We start from the raw sequence: 20,565 nt of genomic DNA on the forward strand, positions 1-20,565 counted from the left end.
GCAGTTCCTTACTACACAGGCTTCTCTGTGGGCTCTGTCTTCTTGTCGCAAAGGCCACCTCCCCCTGTGCTAGTTTGGGTTTCCTCTCAGCACGGTGGCTGGGTTAAGGGGCAAGAATCCCAGGAAAGAGCCAGCAGAAGCTATTTTGCCTTTTCTTACCTGGTCTCAGAGACAATGCAGCATTGCTCCTGCCGTAGTCCCAGACCCACACGGATCCAGGAGGAGGGAACGGAGATGCCACCTCTCAATGGAGGGGGTCAGTGTTCCATGGCAATAAGAGCGAGTGGGATGGGGCTGCATTGTGGGATGGTGTGGCTGTCTTTGGAAAATATGACCCATCTGCCACAGTTACATCCTAAGAGTGTGACCTTGAGCCAGTTACTTAGTCTCTCTGTGCCCCAGTTTTTCCATCTATAAATTGGGGACAACATTAGCATCTACTTGTTTGGGTTGTTTCTTTAGCAGGGACTATAGTTCCACCTAGAGATCCCCCGGCCCCAAGTGGGGCATTGGTTCAGGCTTTCACCACGCTGAGGGATCCAGACCCAATTTCCCACCCATCTGTGTGCAGTACAGGTGGCACCTCACTGTTCAGAGGCCTCTTGAGGGTGGGCCTAGCAGTGGGACAGAAGAGGGGACTTTGAGTGGAAAAGGCCTTGCTTGTCTCCATTTGTTGTGTCATCCTTAGTTAGGCGTGCTCCCTTCAAAGGGGCAAGGGACAAGTATTGATGGCGATGTCACAAGGCTGGGACTCCAGCAGGATTTCTCTGGGCCTGGGAGGCCAAGCCCCACTAGGACCGCCATCTTTTTTTTTTTTTTTTTTTTTTTAATTTTTTAATTTTTTTCAGCATAACAGTATTCATTATTTTTGCACCACACCCAGTGCTCCATGCAATCCGTGCCCTCTACAATACCCACCACCTGGTGCCCCCAACCTCCCACCCCCCACCCCTTCAAAATTCTCAGATCGTTTTTCAGAGTCCATAGTCTCTCATGGTTCACCTCCCCTTCCAATTTCCCTCAACTCCCTTCTCCTCTCCATCTCCCCTTGTCCTCCATGCTATTTGTTATGATCCACAAATAAGTGAAACCATATGGTAATTGACTCTCTCTGCTTGACTTATTTCACTCAGCATAATCTCTTCCAGTCCCGTCCATGTTGCTACAAAACTTGGGGATTCATCCTTTCTTTCTTTCTTTTTTTTTTTTTTTACAGCTTTATAAACATATATTTTTATCCCCAGGGGTACAGGTCTGCGAATCGCCAGGTTTACACACTTCACAACACTCACCATAGCACATACCCTCCCCGATATCCATAACCCCACCCCCTCTCCCAACCCCCTCCCCCCATCAACCCTCAGTTTGTTTTGTGAGATTAAGAGTCACTTATGGTTTGTCTCCCTCCCAATCCCATCTTGTTTCATTTACTTTTCTCCTACCCCCTCAACCCCCCATGTTGCATCTCCTCTCCCTCATATCAGGGAGATCATATGATAGTTGTCTTTCTCCGATTGACTTATTTCGCTAAGCATGATACCCTCTAGTTCCATCCACGTCGTCGCAAATGGCAAGATTTCATTTCTTTTGATGGCTGCATAGTATTCCATTGTGTATATATACCACATCTTCTTTATCCATTCGTCTGTAGATGGACATCTAGGTTCTTTCCATAGTTTGGCTATTGTAGACATTGCTGCTATAAACATTCGGGTGCACGTGCCCCTTCGGATCACTACGTTTGTATCTTTAGGGTAAATACCCAGCAGTGCAATTGCAGGGTCATAGGGTAGCTCTATTTTCAACATTTTGAGGAACCTCCATGCTGTTTTCCAGAGTGGTTGCACCAGCTTGCATTCCCACCAACAGTGTAGGAGGGTTCCCCTTTCTCCGCATCCTCGCCAGCATCTGTCATTTCCTGACTTGTTAATTTTAGCCATTCTGACTGGTGTGAGGTGATATCTCATGGTGGTTTTGATTTGTATTTCCCTGATGCCGAGTGATATGGAGCACTTTTTCATGTGTCTGTTGGCCATCTGGATGTCTTCTTTGCAGAAATGTCTGTTCATGTCCTCTGCCCATTTCTTGATTGGATTATTTGTTCTTTGGGTGTTGAGTTTGCTAAGTTCTTTATAGATTTTGGACACTAGCCCTTTATCTGATATGTAGGACCGCCATCTTTATTCAGGGGATCATGATAAGTACATCGTGAGCATGCTGTGTTTTAGGGAGCGCCTTGCCTCTCAGAGGAGAGTCCTCCCTCCTACCTGCCTCCACCTGAGTCACTGTTCCTCTGCTAGAAGGCTCCCTCCCCAGCCCATCTGTCAGGCCCTGGGGAGGAATCCCAGGGTGTGCTCCTCCTGGCCCAGGCTGGGGCTGCTCCTCAGCTCGGCACTGGTGGGGGCCCAGGAAGAATCTGTTTTCTTGTGCCCAGCCTGGCGCTAGCTCAGGTCTAATGCTGCCCTTGTTCTCTCTAGGAATGGCAGATGAGTTACAGGCCGGGCCTCTGGGTTTGAATCCTGTCACTGCCACCCACCACCAGCCCTGTGACCTTGGGCAAGTTCCTTAACTTCTCTCTGGCTCCATTTCCTCACCAGGAGAGAGAATGTGGTTGTGGCCAGGATAAAATAAAGTAGAAAGTATGATATAACTGGTTCACGGGAGAGTCTCGAGAAATGAGTGCCGTTACTCTTTACAGATGAAAAAAAACGGAGTTGGAGGGTGCTGAAGTGGTTTCTCCTCAGCTATATTTAACGTCAGAGCCAGGGCTGGAACCTGTGTGTTCTGACACCAGGCGGTTGTTGCTTATCTCCTTCCTGCAAGACATAGGCTTCCCCCAGCCCCCAGTCCCTTATGCCAGGGGGCAGTATGGCTGCCATCCAAGAAATAGAAGCGAGGTGCCCCCTTTCCTACTTGCACTACCCAGAGTTGCCTGCAGAGGGTGCTGACGCCCACACTCCGGCCAATTCAGGAGAGTCTCTGCAGGTGTAGGAGAGGGTTGGGAGTGACCCAGCCGAATGGAGAATGGAGGATGGACAGAGTTGGAAGAGGGGGCTCTGTGATCTCCTTTAGAGAGATCTCCCTCAGACAGTTCTTGTGCCCAAGACTTCCTGCAGATAGTTTCAGTGCCACCAGAGATAATGGGAGCGTTGTAGTGGATTTCCTTCCAGTGTTCCTCACTGGGCCAGAGCCAGAGCTGTCAGGGGAGTTTGTTAAGCATGCAGATTCCCTGGCCCTAACCCAGAATGATGGAGTCAGGATTTTAGCAGTCCCACGGGCTAACACACATGTAGGTCTATGCTGGGTACCCCTCTAAAGGCTTCATATACCCCTCACCCCTTATAGATGGGGAGTCTGGTCTGAGACACAGAAGTTGAAGGACTTGCCCAGGGTCACACTGCTGGTAAGCAACAGCACTGGGCTTTGAACCTGTGTTATTTGTTTATTTATTTATTTTTGTTAATTAAAAAAAATAAAAAAGAGATTTTTTATTTATCTGACAGAGACAGCCAGAGAGGGAACACAAGCAGGGGGAGTGGGAGAGGGAGAAGCAGGCTCCCCTCTGAGCAGGGAGCCCGAAGCGGGACTTGATCCTGGGACCCCAGGATCATGACCTGAGCCCAAGACAGATGTGTAACAACTGAACCACCCAGATGCCCCTGAACCCATGTTATTTTAAGCCCCAGGTGACTCTCACACCCAGTGCATTTGAAAACCAGTAACTTATAACACTGGGCCTGTCCCCTTTCTTGCCTCCTTTTGCTTCCTTTTATTTTTTATTGTTTATTTATTTTTTAAAAAAGATTCTTAAAATATTATTTATTTGACAGACAGAGATCACAAGTAGGCAGAGAGGCAGGCAGAGAGAGAGGAGGAAGCAGGCTCCCTGCTGAGCAGAGACCCCCCCCCCCCATGCGGGGCTCCATCCCAGGACCTTGAGATCATGACCTGAGCCAAAAGCAGAGGCTTTAACCCACTAAGCCACCCAGGCGCCCCTGTACTTATACTTTATATTGACTGGAATGGACTCAGTTGTTGGGGGGTAGGATCTTTCTTGAATTTACCCTGTCAGTAATTTAGGTCATTTCCATAGTTTCATAGTTATGATAGCAGTGTGGAGGAGACCCTTGAAGGTAAAACTTGGCTGATATTTTTCTCCTTGGGAGGTTGTGGAATTGGGAACAGAATTGAGAGGTCAAAAAGCATGTGTATGAAAAAACAAACCTCTTTGGGGTGCCTGGGTGGCTCAGTTTGGTAAAGCCTCTGCTTTCAGCTCAGGTCATGGTCCCAGGGTCCTGGGATCGAGCCCCGAATCGGGCTCTCTGCTCAGCAGGGAGCCTGCTTCTCCCCCTCCCCTCTCTCTGCCTGCCTCTCTGCCTACTTGTGATCTTTGTCTGTCAAATAAATAAATAAAATCTTAAAAAAAAAGAAAAAACAAACCTCTTTATTAAAGCATAATACACATACAGAAAGTGTACAGATGTTAAGGGTATGGGTGAATTTCCATAAACTTGATACACTCATGTAAAATGAACACCAGATCCAAATTTCCTCCAGCATAATTGTATGTTGGTCTCCTTTGAGTTTTCTTAAGATTAAAGCACAGACTCTTTGCTTAAAAGAAGAGAGGATGGAGGAACCATCTGGAGTCAGGCAGCGAAAGAGAGCCTGGTCTGCCCTTTCTGGGGCAAGACAAAGTTCCCTTCAGAGTAGAAGAGATGGTCCCAGGACTGAGATCAGTGTCTGTTTGCGCTTGAAATAGCATAAGAAGGTTTTACTTTATTTTTAAGATTTTATTTATTTATCTAACAGAGAGAGACAACACAGCGAGAGAGGAAACACAAGCAGGGGGAGTGAGAGAGGAAGAAGCAAGCTTCCCGTTGAGCAGGGAGCATGATATGGGGCTCGATCCCAGGACCCTGGAATCATGACCCGAGCTGAAGGCAGATGCCCTAACAACTGAGCCACCCAGGGGCCCTGCATAAGAAGGTTTTAAAGAAATGAGCCTTTGTAGCTGCTACTGTTTCTGCCTTTGTTTTTTTTTTTTGTTTTTTTTTTTTTTAAAAGCAAATCATTCATATATTTAACATTTTTTTCTTTAAATTATAACACGTTCATGACAAACCCCCCGCCCAAGCCCCAAATGAACAAAAAACAAGCAGCACAAAATAACATAAAATGAAAAGTCCCTTCCCCCCAAATTTCTACTTCTGGTCCCATTCTTCCATTGATTATGTTCCATTCCAGAAATTGTCCAGGCATGTGTAGGGATTTGGTCAAGCGTCCAACTCTTGATTTTGGCTCAGGTCATGATCTCAGGGTGGTGAGGTCAGGCTCATGCTGAGGCTGGAACCTGCTTAAGATTCTCTCTCTGTCCCACCCCTTCCCTCTCCCTCTTTAAAAAAAAAAAAAAAACAGAAGAATTTCTGTATTTATTTAAACTAATGAAATCCTACTATATGAGCTGTTTTTTTTTTAAACTTGAATTCTTAGATTATCTTTATATAGCAACACATATATTCTGCCTTCTTTTCAGTGGCTCCATAATATTCCATCTTTTTTTTTTTTTTAAGATTTTATTTATTTGACAGAGAGAGAGAGAGAGCGCATGCGCTAACACAAGCCAGGGGAGCAGCCGAGGGAGTGGGAGAAGCAGACTCCCCACTGAGCAAGGAGCTGACATGGACTCTGGTCCCAGACCCTGGGATCATGACCTGAGCTGAAGGCAGCCGCTTAACTGACCGAGCCACCCAGGCACCCCCATAGCATCCCATCTTATGCTTATTTTCCAGTCTAGTTAAATGTTGGTCATTTAGGTTTTTTTGTTATTTGCTATTTCAAACAATGGTGTGATTAACATCTGTATGCATAGATCTTGTCGACTTCTATGAGTTTATATGTGGAATAAATCTCTGAAGACAAAACTGTTGGCACAAGGGGCACCTGGGTAGCTTAGTGGGTAAAAGCTTCTGCGTTTGGCACAGGGACCTGGGATCGAGCCCCGCATTGGGCACTCTGCTAAGCAGGAGCCTGCTTCCTCCTCTCTCTCTGCCTGCCTCTCTGCCTACTTGTGATCTCTGTCAAGTAAATAAACAAAATCTTTAAAAACAAAACAAAACAGGGGCGCCTGGGTGGCTCCGTGGGTTGGGCCGCTGCCTTCGGCTCGGGTCATGATCTGGGAGTCCTGGGATCGAGCCCCGCGTCGGGCTCTCTGCTCGGCAGGGAGCCTGCTTCCTCCTCTCTCTCTGCCTGCCTCTCTGCCTACTTGTGATCTCTCTGTCAGATAAATAAATAAAATCTTTAAAAAAAAATAAAAACAAAACAAAAGAAAAACTGTTGGCACGAACGGTGTGTGCACTTAAAATTTTGATAGATATTGCCACATATCTACACTAATGTTGGTAGTCCTGTTTCCTTATATCCTCATACCATTGTCAAGGTTTCTTTTAACCTTTACCATCTGATGGCTAAAAGGGGTACCTTGTTATTATTTAAACAACTTTATTTATTTATTTATTTATTTATTTATTTATTAAAAAAGATTTTATTTATTTCAGAGAGAGAGTGAGAGAGAGAGAGAGCGTGAGTAGGGGGAGAGGCAGGCAGAGGGAGAAGCAGACACCCTACTGAGCAGAGAGCCTGATGTGGGGCTCGATCCCAGGACTCTGGGACTGTGACTGGAGCCAAAGGCAGATGCCTGGTGGACTGATCCCACTAGGTGTCCTGTTTAAACACTTTTTTTTTTTTTAAAGATTTTATTTATTTATTTGACAGAGAGAGATCACAAGCAGGCAGAGAGGCAGGCAGAGAGAGAGGAGGAAGCAGGCTCCCTGCTGAGCGGAGAGCCCAATGCGGGGCTCGATCCCAGGACTCTGAGATCATGACCTGAGCCGAAGGCAGCGGCCTAACCCACTGAGCCACCCAGGCACCCCTGTTTAAACACTTTTAGGTTGTGGTCCATTTGATGGTGGTTCAGTCCACAGCCATGTGTTGTGAGCAGTTCTCTTGGCAGGCAGTACTGAGCAGGTTAGAATAAACCGTGCAGTCAGGGGTCAGGAGTCCGGTTTTCGCTAGCATTGCTTTTGCAAATTTTCATCACCGTCTTGCTTTGCAGAACTTGTGCAATGAGAAATTCAGTCTGGCCCCTGTGATAGCGCGTGTGGGGAAGTGATCAGTGCAGCCTAAATCACAGTGCAGATCTTAGACGTGCATTTGTCGCCATCCCAAAGTGTGGATTTCTCACCAATTCGGGTTTGCTGGGTCTGAATGCCATTCCACCCTGTTTTCCTGGAGATCAGTGTCCTTCTCTGCCACTATCCTTTGTCCTCAGTTGGCTTATGAAGGAAGCAGGGGTGAATCTAGCCTCCCCTTTGAGGAAAGGTCAGCGGAAGCCCCTGAGGAGTATGTGGCCTGTTCTGGGTGGTTCAGTGGTCAGGTTGGGAGGAAAGCTGAGCCACAGCAGGTTACTGCTGGTGCCAGGTCACACCATGTGGACAGGGGAGGATCTAGGCCTAATGACATAGTGCCTGCTTCTCCAGGGGCCTCTGTTTTCTGAGCTTCCCATAACTGCTCATCCCCATGCCTGGATAAGGAGCTTGTCTCCTCTTTCAGCTCCCACTAGTGGCTGTGAGGACAGAGCTGTCCAAGCAGAGGAAACCCCATGGTCACTCTCTTCCCTCCTGCCCCCAAGGACCTGTAGACCTGGCTCGGGGGCTGTTGGCAGGGACTCAGACTGCTTCCTCCTCTGATCCCAGCTGGCGTTCTCAGCTCCACATCCCTCTAAAGCCTGGATAGCTGGGTGGGTCCCCTGGAGCTCTGTCCTGGGCTTAAGGCTCTGGCTGGAACTTGTCTGTCACCTGGACCAGGAACACCCACAGGCCTCCAGCACAGAAACCAGGGCCTTGTGATTTGGTGACCCTAAGCTGGCTCTGTGGATGGGGCAAGGAGCAAGCTCAGGAGGGAAGGAGCCCGTCTCGCCTGGTATTAGAAGGTTACTGGGACTTGCTCTTTCTGACTTCGTCCTTGTAGCTGTTGAGCTGTGCTGTGCTTCCAGGTCCTTAGTTTTCCTGTCTGTAAAATGGGTGCTGCACGAATTGGGCCCTTGTGTAGGTTGATTTGGCCATCGGCACCAGTGCAGAGCGTCATATAGGACAATGACTGATAACTCAGTCTCCAGCATCCTACCTAACTTGGCTACCATTGTGCTGGGCAAATTTTGTCAAGTTCCTTGATATTTCTGTGCGTCAGTGTCCTCATCTGTAAAATGGGGTAACAGTGGTGTTATCTCAGAGGTGGCTGTGAGACCAAGAGGAGCTAAGCGGTTAGGTTGGCACCGCCCATAGGAAGCTCCCAGATACAGGCGCTGCTCTTGGCTTCCCCATCCCCGTGGCTTGTCCTTGTCTCCATTCTGACGGCTTGGCCGTCTGAGTCAGCGGAGGTCTGGGAGGAAGCTGGGCTGTGCATGGTGGGGGTAGGAGGGCTGGGCCTGGCTCACAGCGTGCTTCTCTTTTCTCTGACTCATGGTCTTTCCCAGAGAGTGTATGGACCCCTTGCCACCCACGCCCCTACAGAACAGGAAGTGAGGGGTCAGAGCGGGGGCAACAGGAAGCTGAGCAGGACCAGGGGAGGGGGCGGGATTGTAATAGATTCTAGTTATAACAGCTCCCATAATGGTGTGGGAGCCCTGCACTTAATCCTGTAAGCTGTGGTGGCAGCCTCCACAATACAGAGGGGGAAACTGAGGCCTCCCAGGTTAGGTGACTTGCTGAAGGTCACACGGCTATAAGGCTCGGGAGACTGGAGCTGAGGAAGGGAAAGTGGGAGATGCTCTAGATTGGCTCTCAGCTCCCTCTAGAGCTCAGAGAGTAAAATATAAGCCATCTGGGAACCTCACTTCTCTGTCTCCGGGCCCTCACTCTGAGGAGTCAGAAAGGCATGGGTCTGTCTGGACTCTCCAAGATTCCCGGGTCTGAGTGGCTTTGAGGACATCCAGGACACTGTGAGTTCTGTGCTCCTTCCTGCTGATGCCGCCAGGCCATTGCTGGTCCTGGGCCTGGGGTCTGAGTCACAAAGCGCCCTGTCTTTTGTGGTTACCATGTAAGAGACCAGAACCCCAAGTAGGAGAATCCAGCCTCCAGGTGGCAGCAGCAGGGGCCTTGAAATGCTGCTTCCTGTCGGGTCCCTGGGCCGCACTGCTGACCTCCGGATGCTTGGGCCTGGGCCTGCAGCAATCCTGGGCTGTGGTCTCTCACCCAGTGTTCGCCCAGTTGTCTCTGTCTACTAGGAGGGCCTGCGTGAGAGCATCTGTAGTCCGCCTCTTCCCCCAGGTGATGGATAACATGAAAACAGGGTCACGTGTGTACACAGGTGAGATTAGCTGACGTGTGGTTGGAAGCGCCCCAGATTGTTGGGATGACCCCACTTCATTCTCTCCCACATGAAAGATGGCACATGATGGGCTTCAGTGATGGGTTCACTATGATCTCCCACTAATTGATTAAAAAAAGGAAGTAATTTGCAACAGGAATTGTGTTATTAGTCACTCGTGTGGCACCCAGCCCCAGCTCTCACCTGGCGCTCTCTGTACCCGGAGCCGTGGTGGGCCTAGGACTGGAGTTGGCGTGGGGAGGGGTGGGCTGAGCGGCCCGCTGGCTTTTCTCGCCTGCACCCCTGCACCCACCGAGCTCTTGATCTTAGTTGGGACTTCCTCAGTGGAGAGTGAGAGGAATCCAGCTCCTGTTGGCTTTAGGGATAATGGGATATATGTCAGGCTCTTGCATGCCCAGAGGCTGGCTGCTCCAGGAGTTTGATGTCCCGAAGACCCGCTTTCTCCTGTTCTCTCCCCCACTCTCCTATGTACTGTGCGTCCATCCTGTGGTTTAGCAGCCTTGGCAGGAGGGGGCTGTGTTCTGGGAGTGAGGTCCGCAGTGTTCTCCTGCCCACTCCTGAGTGCGTCACTGTGGCCGGCAGGGCAGGCACCCTGCTTAGCTGGGCTGGCCCGGGGCTCCTTCTGGGGGTGCAGGGGGCACAGAGCTGTTTTACCCAGAGGGAGGCCTCATGGACGCGGGGCTGGCAGGACCCCAAGCATCCACGCTTTCTGCCAAGCAGCTCCTGGGTGTGGGGTGGGTGCAGTGTGGGGAGAGATCTGGATGTGGAGTGGACATCCAGTGGGAAGCCATTGGTCTGGTGCAACCCCAGAGGGTGGGCCACACCGTCCATCCTTCCCTGGTGAAGGCGGGGTGGAGTATGCAGCGGAACCGAGGACCGCCAGGCTTCTGCCGAGAGGCCAGCAGGTCCTTTCAACGAAAGGACCCCGTACTTACCGCTCATGGATCGGAACTGGGCTGGGCCCTGTGGCTGGTCCTGTGGCCCATCTAGGGGGCTACTCACCACCTGAGTGGCCTTTCCTGCTGTGGAGGAGTCCAGAAAATAGAAACGCCTGTGTCCTTTGTCTATGACCTGGGGGCGGCCCCACCCATCTGACGCCCAGAGTGGCCGTGGGTCTCAAACAGGAAGCTGTGGGGAGGGTGGGCCAGTGAAAAAGGCCACGGCAACTGTATTTCCCTTTCTGCACTGCTTGAGGGCAGGGCAGGGGCCCGGCACCCGGTTGTGGTCCTTCCCACTCAGGCCGGTGCTAGCGGGTGTGCCGCACCCTTCCTTGGGCTGTCATTAGTGAGAACCTACTGCATACCCCGCACGGTTGGCATGGGTGCACGCAGAGCTGAGTTCCAGCAGGAAAGAAACCCACTCGCCCACATGGGCCACCCTCCCACCCCCACTATCACCAGCACGAAGGGTGACCCCGCTGACCTCTGTCTAGACCCTTGAAGGGGTCTGTGCCTCTGCGTGGGTACGTGGGCGTGTGTGCAGTCTGAGTGTGTGCCTGGGCGTATGCACGTGGGTCTCCCTCCCTGTGTGAGCCTGTGTCTTGTGGGGAGATGCGGACATGAGATCTACACGCAGGTATCACTGTTGAGCAAGGTCTGTGTGGACTTGCACGGGAGTGTGTCGTGCCTGTGTGTGTGTGTATGTGGGTGTCTGAGGATGCTTGCGTGAGCACACCACTGTGCCCGTGCATGGATACGTATGCATGCGTGTGTGTGCCCCTGTGCTCCTGTGAGTGCCCATGAGTGTGCAGGCGTGGGGCTGCTTCAGCTGGCGTGTGCGGAGCCCTGCGGGAGCAGGAAGGCAGCGGTCCCGTCTCCGGCAGCTCAGGGGAGTGGGTGTGAGTGGCCTGTCTGCAAGGCTCCCAAGCCTTCCAGCCGGCTCTCTATCTCCCTCACAGGCACGTTTGTGTGTGCCTATGCCTCGCCCTCCTTTGGGTTCTGGGAAGCTGGGGCTGTGTGGGACCGAGCTGCCAAGTCCGGCTGTGGTGCAATCTGCCCGCCGAGCCCCTTCCGGAGCTGCGGGTTCCTCTGGGCGTGGGGAAGCTGCCCTCTGCGAACTCCCCTGCTGGCTGTCTCGGTGCCTCCTGGGGGGCAGGACACACCTCCCAGCCCTGCGGCCTCACCCACAGGAAGTGCTGGGCTTGGGGGGCAGGCGACAGGGGAGGTGCCACACCGGGTGTCCCGCTCTCAGCCTGTGGCCCCACCGACCCGGCTGCGCCACAGTCCTTTTGCCAACAGCCCCGGGGACGTTGCCGGGACCCGGGGCCCCCCGGCTACAACCATGTTTCGCAGGAAGCGCAGCGTCTCCTTTGGGGGCTTTGGATGGTAGGTGGCAGAGGAGGGCAGCCGCAGGGATGGGAGCAAACCCAGCTGGGAAGTCTTGCATCTGCTGCGGCCGCCTGGGGGGTGGTGAGGGGACTCGGGTTGTGCCTGAGACCTGTGGGGAGGTGGGTGTCTGAGATGCAGGGGCTGGTGGAGATGGTGGGGTATCAGACAGCAAGCTTCTCCTTGCCGTCCCTGGAGCAGGATCTAGGGGACCCACAATGTTGGAGCTGGTGCCAGCATGAGCTCGCTGGAGGGGTGGGGTTGAATGTGTCTTGTCGTGTGCTCCCGTGTGTGTTTCGGCGCCTCTGTGATGATCGTGGTTGTGTGCGTGCTTGTGTGTGGCATGCCTGCAGCTGCCCGTCTGGGTGGCCGTGTATGAAGCGTGTGGCTGGCTGCGTAGGTGTGTGCGGCATGTGACCACGTGTGCACTCTGCGTTTCTGAGCAGGTGTTGGCTCCTCTGGTCGTCTGTAGCTTTGTGTGCTCCTGTCCGTGTGTGTGTGCTATCTGCATCATCTGTGTGTGTGTGTGTGTGTGTATGTGTGTGTGTGTGTGTGTGTGTGTGTGTGTGTGTGTGACTTTGTGATGGGGGTGTCTGTGGCCCACTGGACCGCTGTGGGGGTGAGCTGCGAGGGACGGGCAGGCCTGTGTCCAGATACCCCTCCTCCCACCACGAGCAGCCAATCCCAGCTCCATCTGAGCCTGAGCCGCTGGCTTTGTGCTCCAGCCTCTTGCCTGGTCCTTGAGGCCACTAGGCTTCCATGCAGAACAAGGGAGAGGCTCTTCCCTCACTAGGGGGCCAGAAAATGGGGAGACTGAGGTCAAAGACTTGTCTCTGGTTACCAGCTGTTGGCAGCTTCTCCTCAGCTGGGGAGCGGGGTCTCGTGGTTTTCATTATCGGTTTCCTTTCAGCTTCTGGGCCTGGGGCGTTGTCAGAGGAAAGGTTCCCACTGCTGCTGGGAGGGTGGCTTGGGGTGCCCTGGTATGGAGCCTGGTGGGCTGAGTGGGGGGACACTGAGGCAAGGGAGAGAAGGAGGGGCCGCCAGGGCTGGGAAGCAGTGGGCTCCGTCTGCTCTTCTGGCTGGTTACGCTTCTGTGTGTGTACAGACTTTGACTTTCCTCTCCCTTCTCTCCAAAAGCACTTTGCCATCCATCCTCCGGCAGGAAGGAGTTGCGGGTGCTGTGTGTTTGGCAGATGGGGAGAGTGAGGATGACATGGTGCTAGGGCTGGCACAGGGCAGCCTGGGGCCTACTCATGGGCACCCCCCCTGACGCCCCCTCCCTCCCCTGGGGCCAAGGGGTTACTGTGCTGAGTGTGGGCTCTGGGTTCGAATCACCTCATCTGCTTCCTAGTCAGGCTGGCTGGGATCACTATAGGGCGGGGCTCGGGGCCATGAGAGGCTTTCTGTCTGAGAGCCATGCTTCTCTGGGAGGTGTGAAGCAGACCAGGAAGGTGTGCGTGGCACATCGTGTGTGCTCAGTCCACGCTTATGGAGTGACTACGTGACATGTTTTTTTGCCCACGACAGGCATCTGGTTATCGGCCTCATTGAGTTTGAGGGGACAGCAGGGCTTCCTGGTGGGGTTGGTGGGTTAGAGTAGGCATCATCTGGGGGCACCTGGGTGGCTCAGTGGGTTAAACCCTCTGCCTTTGGCTCAGGTCATGATCTCAGGGTCCTGGGATCGAGCCCCGCATCGGGATCCCTGCTCAGCGGGGAGCCTGCTTCTCCCTCTTTCTCTCTGCCTGCCTCTCTGCCTACTTGTGATCTCTGTCTGTCAAGTTAAAAAAAAATCTTTAGAGTAGGCATCATCTGGAGATGGACACCAGCTGGGTGGGTTGGAGACTAAAGGACAGATTTCTGGAGCCGTGGTCCCCTCCAGACTGTGACCAGAATCTCAGGAGACTGGTATTCTAGAAGCTCCATTGGATGCCAGGGTGGAGAACCACTGGCATCAGGGGTGGACATGGTGAGGAGAGGGAATGGGGTGGGGCGGACAGGTGGTGGGGAGGAGAGAAGGCGCCAGGGAGAATCTGGGGAGTCTGGCTTTCTGAAAGAGAGAAGCCCAGTGACACAGGCTGCTGCTGTGTCTGTACTCTCAGTCCTGCCAAGGCCATTGGCCCCGCCCTCCCAGGGCCGCATCCTAGCGTGGGACCCTGTGGAGAGACTGCTGACTGGGTGTGGGTGTGGGTGTCGAGCCTGGGGTTCCTGTGACCCACAGTGCCACCAGGTGGTGGGTGGTTGGGTTAAGAGGGTGCCACACTAGGAGTCCTGCTCCTAAGTGCTGGCCCCCCCCCTTGACTCTGAAGAACTCAGGCAGGATGCTTCCCCTCTCTGGGTCTCAGTTTCCCCATGGGAAAGTGGGTGATTTCCGCCTTATCCACAACGGAGAGATGTTGTAGCAATTAAAAGAGATTCCTCCAGAAAAGAAAGTGTAAGGGCTTGTTATTGGGGGTTACAATTAGGTAGCTCTGGGCTACAAATTTTATAGCAGAATGTGGGGATCTGCCCCTGGAGTCACCCTACCCCCATCTGGTGGGCAGAATGGGATAAGAGGAATGTCTGCATGCCAGAGGGATGGGGCCTCATGAGACCCTTGGGGACCAGTTGTGGAGGCTCCATGAAAGGGGCCCAGGACACAGTGGAGAAGAAGCTGGGAGGGACCTGGGTTGGGAGCCTTGGGGTGTGGCTTGTTTTGCTGCTGGGGACCAAGATCAGAAGGTGCTGGGAGTTTACTCAGAGCAAAAGGATCTTGCTTCCCAGCTCAAGGGCTTGGTGCTGGCTTGTGATTGCTGGGGCAGCTCTGTGTCCTCCCCGTGTGGCCCTGACACTGCTCCCGTTCCAACATTGCCTCATAGGAAGCCTGTGGCAAAGCTGAGCTGCCTGAGAGGGTGACTGAAGGCATCCTGGATGTGGCACTGATGGTCATGCTGACATGGCAGTAGTGCTGACATGGCAGTAGTGCTGACATGGGGTGGGGAGTGTGGTGACGCTGAATGTGATGACATGGGGTGGTGATGGTGACACTGATGGTGATGGGACATGGTGTGGTGACACTGATGGTGGTGACAAGGTGGTGTTGATGACATGGGCTGGTGGTGACATGGGGGGGTGACACTGGTGGTCGTGATCCCTAAGCAAGAGGAGACATTGACAGTGGGAATCTTGCCCACCTTTCTGTCTCTGCAGAGAGGAGGGGGCCTCTTTTACCAGCCATAAGGGCTGGCATATGCAGAGGGTAAAAATAGAAGCTTAGCAGCCCTGCCTTGTCTTCCAGCAAGGGTGGGTGCAGGCTGGGGTGGAGGAGCTGGCTGCCAGGACAGTCTGCCGTGAATGTGATCCTCTCTGCTCTGAGCCCCATGCACGACAGATCACACTTGCCCATGCATTCTGGAGCCTGCTGTTGGGTTTCTGTCTCAGGGGTGGGGTCTGTCTCCTCGCTCGGACTGGCAGCTCTGGGAGCAGGGCAGGGAGAGGGGTCCCTGGTGCTGGCATCTTTTCAGAGCAGAAGCCCAGGAAGTATCATTGTGTTGAATGCCTAGGTGCCAGTGACCGATGGAGCTGGCTTGCAGTCTTCTCTTGTGGAGTGGGTGTAATGAAGAGAAATGCCATCTACACAGTGCTTGCGATCTCTGGGTGTGGAGTCAGAACCCGGATTCAGACTGGGCCAATGATGTTATCCTTCTGAGCCTCTGTTTCCCCATCTCTAAAATGGGAGGAATAGCAGTACCTGCCTCACAGGGTTATGTGTGGGTCCAGCCCTCCTTCCTGGGCTGGAGGAGAGCTCCCCTGTCGAGCAGTGGTTGTCCCCTGAAGGACCCTGTTGGCTTGGTGGTCTGGACTGCCAGGGACCACCTCCCCTGCATGTACTGGGTGGGAGCCTTCAGCCTCAGCACTGACCAAAGCCTTTGCTTTTCTCTTGGCAGGATCGACAAGACCATGCTGGCGAGCCTAAAGGTCAAGTAAGTAGCCACTTCCTGTTATGTAGTGATCGGAGATGATGGTAGGCCAGAGGTCCCCTGGGGACCTCATTTCCCCCTGAGTTGTGGGAGACATGAATGGGGCTGTTGTGTTTGTCAGAGTCTCCATCTCAGTCTTAGGGGTTTTGGGCTGGAAAGGATGGACCAGGCACTTGATTCCTGGGGCATCTGAAGAAGGGAGATGCTGGACTGGAAACAGCAGGGGCCAGATTGATGGTAATGTGTATAGCAGTGCCTTCTAGGTCACAACTTGGGGGCGTAAGAAAGATAATTATATTTCCTATTGTCTTGATTATTATGTGAAGCCCCAGTTCCATCAGGCTTTCTGACATTCCTACCTACCTGGAAAATTGGGCCACAGAGTTCTAGAACTTCATGGAACACCCCAGTGTGTGTGCATGTGCATGTGCTCGTGCACGTGCGTGTGGTCAGTTGGTCATTGACTCATCTGTTACCACACAGATGTCATCCTGTGAGCCCTGCCCTGGGTGTCTCTGAGGCTTCAACAACAGATCTGGGGTCTGGAAGTTGTCTCTCGTGCTTGGCCATACGTCTGCTCATCTGTCTGGGAAGCCCTGAGCAGACACACCTCTCTCCTCTTCCCATCACCGTCTTTGCTCCTTTTCCAGGTGTTTCTGGGCAAACCATTTTGTTTGCACCCTGACCCCTTTCCCCTTCAGACTTTAACAAAATCAGCTTCCATCTCCATCCCTTCCCTGGGTAGTGAGTGACCAACCTTCTGCTCTAGTTGAGTGAATTGAAAAGGAAGGGAATTCTAGGAGGGAAAATATAGCATTGGTCGCTAGCCCAAAATATTATCCTGCCATATGTGAATTAGCTTGTGCATGAAGAATTCCTCCAATGAGTGTTCTCCTTCAGAGGCAGCTTTTCCTGCTTGTAACCCTCCATCTCAGCTGAAAGGTTTTCTGGGCCAGCTGCCCTCTACGTGCCATCTGGTGCTAGCATTGGCTGTGTAGTCCCTGGGCACAGGTCCCTGGGCAAGGCAGAGTTGCTCTTGAAGGTTGGAATACAGGGCATGAGGCTTCCCACTTTGGACTGTTTTGCTCAGAAGGGTGATAGTGAACGGTTAGCAGGGCAGGAGTGCATGCAAACAGTCCCTCCTTTCTGAGAGCTTTCTGTCTCTTTGTAGAGTTGGTGACACAGGTGCAGCGGGAGCAGTCTTGGAAGACTGCCAGGAGGAGGTAGCTTCTATGGCAACTCTTTTTTTTTTTTTAAAGATTTTATTTATTTATTTGACAGAGAGAAATCACAAGTAGGCAGAGAGGGAGGCAGAGAGAGAGGAGGAAGCAGGCTCCCCGCTGAGCAGAAAGCCCGATGCGGGGCTCGAACCCAGGACCTGGGATCATGACCTGAGCCGAAGGCAGTGGCTTAACCCACTGAGCCACCCAGGCGCCCCTTCTATGGCAACTCTTGAAGATGGGGTGGGACTATGGGTATGCCTGTGCCTGTGCTGGTTGGCATGGGGTGTGTGTGCCACAGCGCAGGTCAGTGTTCAGGGCAAGTCATTCCTGCAAGACATTTAACTTCTCCAGACTTCAGGGTTTGTATCCCTTGTTGAGGGGGCACAATGGTGTCTGATTTCCTAGAACTTCTTATCTATAGATTGAATGGGATGTAGGCACGAAGCAGGATTACTACACAGAGTGGTAGGAGTGTTTCTTTTGGTGCTGTTTTAGGTTCCTAGTTCAATTTCACAGGTGCTTATTGAGGGCCTATTTAACTGGTAAAAATGATGTATGTAACCTGGAAGGGAACTGGTAACAAGGTGGCTGGGGACACCGGCCAGTGGTTGAGATTGGGACCCTGGTGGGTATCTGGGGGACAGTTTGTGTGCTTTAGTCCTGGGGAGGTGGTGTTGAGATGATTGTTTGGGATAGCATGTAGGACTGTGTTCTTACTTGTGCCTGGTTAAGAGTCTTCTGATTATAAGAAAGAAAAACTCAGGGTAACCCGGTTAAGCAGAAGTTACAGAAAAGATCCCAGGGTGTCTCAGAGAACCCAGGGGAGGAGGTGGAGCTAGAGTTCAGGAGGGGTTGAACAGGAACTTGAAACCCTCCCCATCAAAATCCCAGCTGGCTTCTTTGCAGTAACTGCTAAACTGATCTTAAAATTCATAGGGAAATTTAAGGGTAATTTGAAAAGGAAGAACAAAGTTCGAGGACTCTACTTCCTCATTTTGAAACTTACTACAAGTCTACAGCAATCAAGACAATTTGGTACTGGTGTGAGGATAGCCATCTAGATCAATATAGTAGAACATAGCATCTGGAAATAAACCTTCACATCTGTGGTCAGTTGATTTTCAACAAGTGTGTCATGACGATTCAATGAAGCAAAATAGGTTTTCAGCAAATGGTGCTGGGACAACCATATTCACATACGAAAGAATGAAATTGAGCCCTTCTCTCACACCGTATACCAAAATTAACTTAAAATGGATCAAAGACCTAAACGTAAAAACTAAAACTATGAAACTCTTAGAAGAAATCATAGATGGAAATCTTCATGACTTCGAGTAAGGCAATGGTTTCTTAGATACGATACCAAAAGCATAAGTAACAGCACCAACAACACATTGATAAATTGAACTTGCTCAGAATTAAAAACTTGGTGTTACAAGGGACACTATCAGGAAAGTGAAAAGACAAACCACAGAGTGGGAGAAAATATCTGCAAATTACATATCTGGTAAGAGACTCATACCCAAGATATATAAAGAACCATTTCAACTCAGTAAAATAATACAAAGACAACTCATTTTACAAAAATGGGCAGAGAAGGATGCCTTGGGTGGCTGTCAGTTAAGTGTCTGCCTTTGGCTCAGGTCATGATCCCAGGGTCCTGGGATTGAGTCCTGCATCGGGTTCCCTGCTTCTCCAAGGAAAGTATATAAATGGACAGTAAGTACAAGAAAAGATATTCAGCGTCATTAGCCATAAGGGAGATGTACGTCAAAGCCACAGGGAGCTACTCTTTCACACCCACTAGAATGCCTATAATCAAAAAGAAGATAATGGCAAACATTGGTGAGGGTGAGGAGGGAATGGAACTCTCATACGCCACTACTGGGAACGCAGACTGGTGCAGCCACTTTGGAAAATAGTCCGGCAGTTTCTCAAAAGTTTAAAGGTAGAGTTTCCAAATGACCAGCAATTCCTTTCTTAAGTATGTATCCCAGAGAAATGAAAATATATGTTCATATAGAAACTTGTAACACATTCATAGCATTATTTTTTCTCCCAAAGATTTTATTTATTTATCTGAGAGAGAAACAGAGAGCAGAGGGAGAGGGACAAGCAGGCTCCTGGCTGAGCAGGGAGCCTGATGCGGGGCTTGATTCCAGGACCCTGGGATCATGACTTGAGCTGAAGGCAGACACTTAATCATCTGAGCCACCCAGGTGCCCCTCCCTGTTCATAGCATCCTTAATAATAACTCAAAGTGAAAACAACCCAGGGTGCCTGGGTGACTCAGTTGGTTAAGTGCCTGCCTTGGACTCAAGTCATGATCTCCTGATCCTGGGGTTGAGCTTCACATTGGACTTTCTGCTCAGCAGGGAGTCTGCTTCTTTCTCTCTCTCTCTCTCTCTCCCCCTCTCCCCCCTCCCTCTGCCCCTCTCCACTGCTTGTTCTTTCTCTCTCTCAAATAAATAAATAAAATCTTTTTTTACTTTTTCCATGTTTATTTTTGTTTTATGTAACTTTACTGTAGCTGCAAATATATACTCTCTTAACTGAGCCAGTTTTTTTTTTTTTTTAAATTAACATATAATGTATTATTTGTTTCAGGGGTACAGGTCTGTGAATCATCAGTCTTAACACAATCCACAGCAATCACAACACATACCCTCTCCGGTGTCCATCACCCAGCCACCCCATCCTCCCACCCCCCTCCACTCCAGCAACCCTCAGTTTGTTTCCTGAGATTAAGAGTCTCTAATGGTTTGTCTCCCTCCCAGGTCCCATCTTGTTTCATTTTTCCCTCCCTGCCCTCCACGACCCCTCTGCCCTGCCTCTCAAATTCTTCATATCAGAGAGATCATATGATAATTGTCTTTCTCCGACTGACTTGTTTTTCTTAGCATAATACCCTCTAGTTTCATCCACGTCATTGCAAATGCAAGATTTCGTTTTTGTTTTTGTTTTTGTTTTTGATGGCTGAGTAGTATAAATAAATAAAATCTTCAAAAAAAGTGAAAACAGGGGCACCTGGGTGGCTCAGTGGGTTAAGCCACTGCCTTCGGCTCAGGTCATGATCTCAGGGTCCTGGGATCGATCCCCGCATTGGGCTCTCTGTTCAGCGGGGAGCCTGCTTTCCCTTCTCTCTGCCTGCCTCTCTGCCTACTTGTGCTCTCTCTCTGTCAAATAAATAAAGTCTTTAAAAAATATAAAAAAAGGTGAAAACAACCCAGACGTTCATCAGCACATGGACAGGTAAACAAAATGTGACATATTGGTACAATGGCATGTTATTTGGCCATTGAAAGAAATCAAGTACTAATACATGTTACAACATAGATGAAAGTTGAAAACATGCTAAGCGAAAGTCACAAAACACCACATACCGTGTGATTCCATTTATAGGAAACGTCTGGAATAAGCAAATCTGTAGAGACAGAAAATAGATTCATAGTGTCCTAGGGCTGGGGAGGTTGTTGGGGGCACTAAGGGGAGGGAGGGCTAAAGGATACAGGCTTCTTTGTGGGGTGGTGTAAGTGCCTCGGGCCTATATAGTGGTGACAGCACCGCCAACTTCGTGAATACACTAAAAGCCATTGAATTGCACAATTTAAAACAGTGAGTTGTATGGTACATAAATTACATTTCAGTAAAACTCAAAAAAGAGGGAGCATCTTA

The 20,565-nt window shown here is 51.1% G+C and overlaps 1 protein-coding gene across 4 annotated transcripts in view; it reads left to right on the forward strand.

The window, feature by feature from the left end:
* Positions 1-20,565, forward strand: part of RAP1GAP2 (RAP1 GTPase activating protein 2) — a 264,858-nt gene that overhangs the window by 46,297 nt on the left and 197,996 nt on the right. For 3 of the 4 annotated variants that reach the window (XR_007123396.1, XM_047707371.1, XM_047707373.1), the window contains one exon: positions 15,635-15,670. Coding sequence is in view for 3 of the 4 variants with exons in the window: in XM_047707371.1 (XP_047563327.1) it covers positions 15,635-15,670 (36 nt within the window). In the remaining variant the exon portion in view is untranslated. Of the gene's footprint in view, positions 1-11,565; positions 11,712-15,634; positions 15,671-20,565 lie in introns of those variants that run through there. The other variant, XM_047707378.1, reaches the window with a different exon arrangement.

This window comes from Lutra lutra, chromosome 16 (genome assembly GCF_902655055.1).
Source record: "Lutra lutra chromosome 16, mLutLut1.2, whole genome shotgun sequence".
Taxonomy (NCBI): Eukaryota; Metazoa; Chordata; class Mammalia; order Carnivora; family Mustelidae; genus Lutra; species Lutra lutra.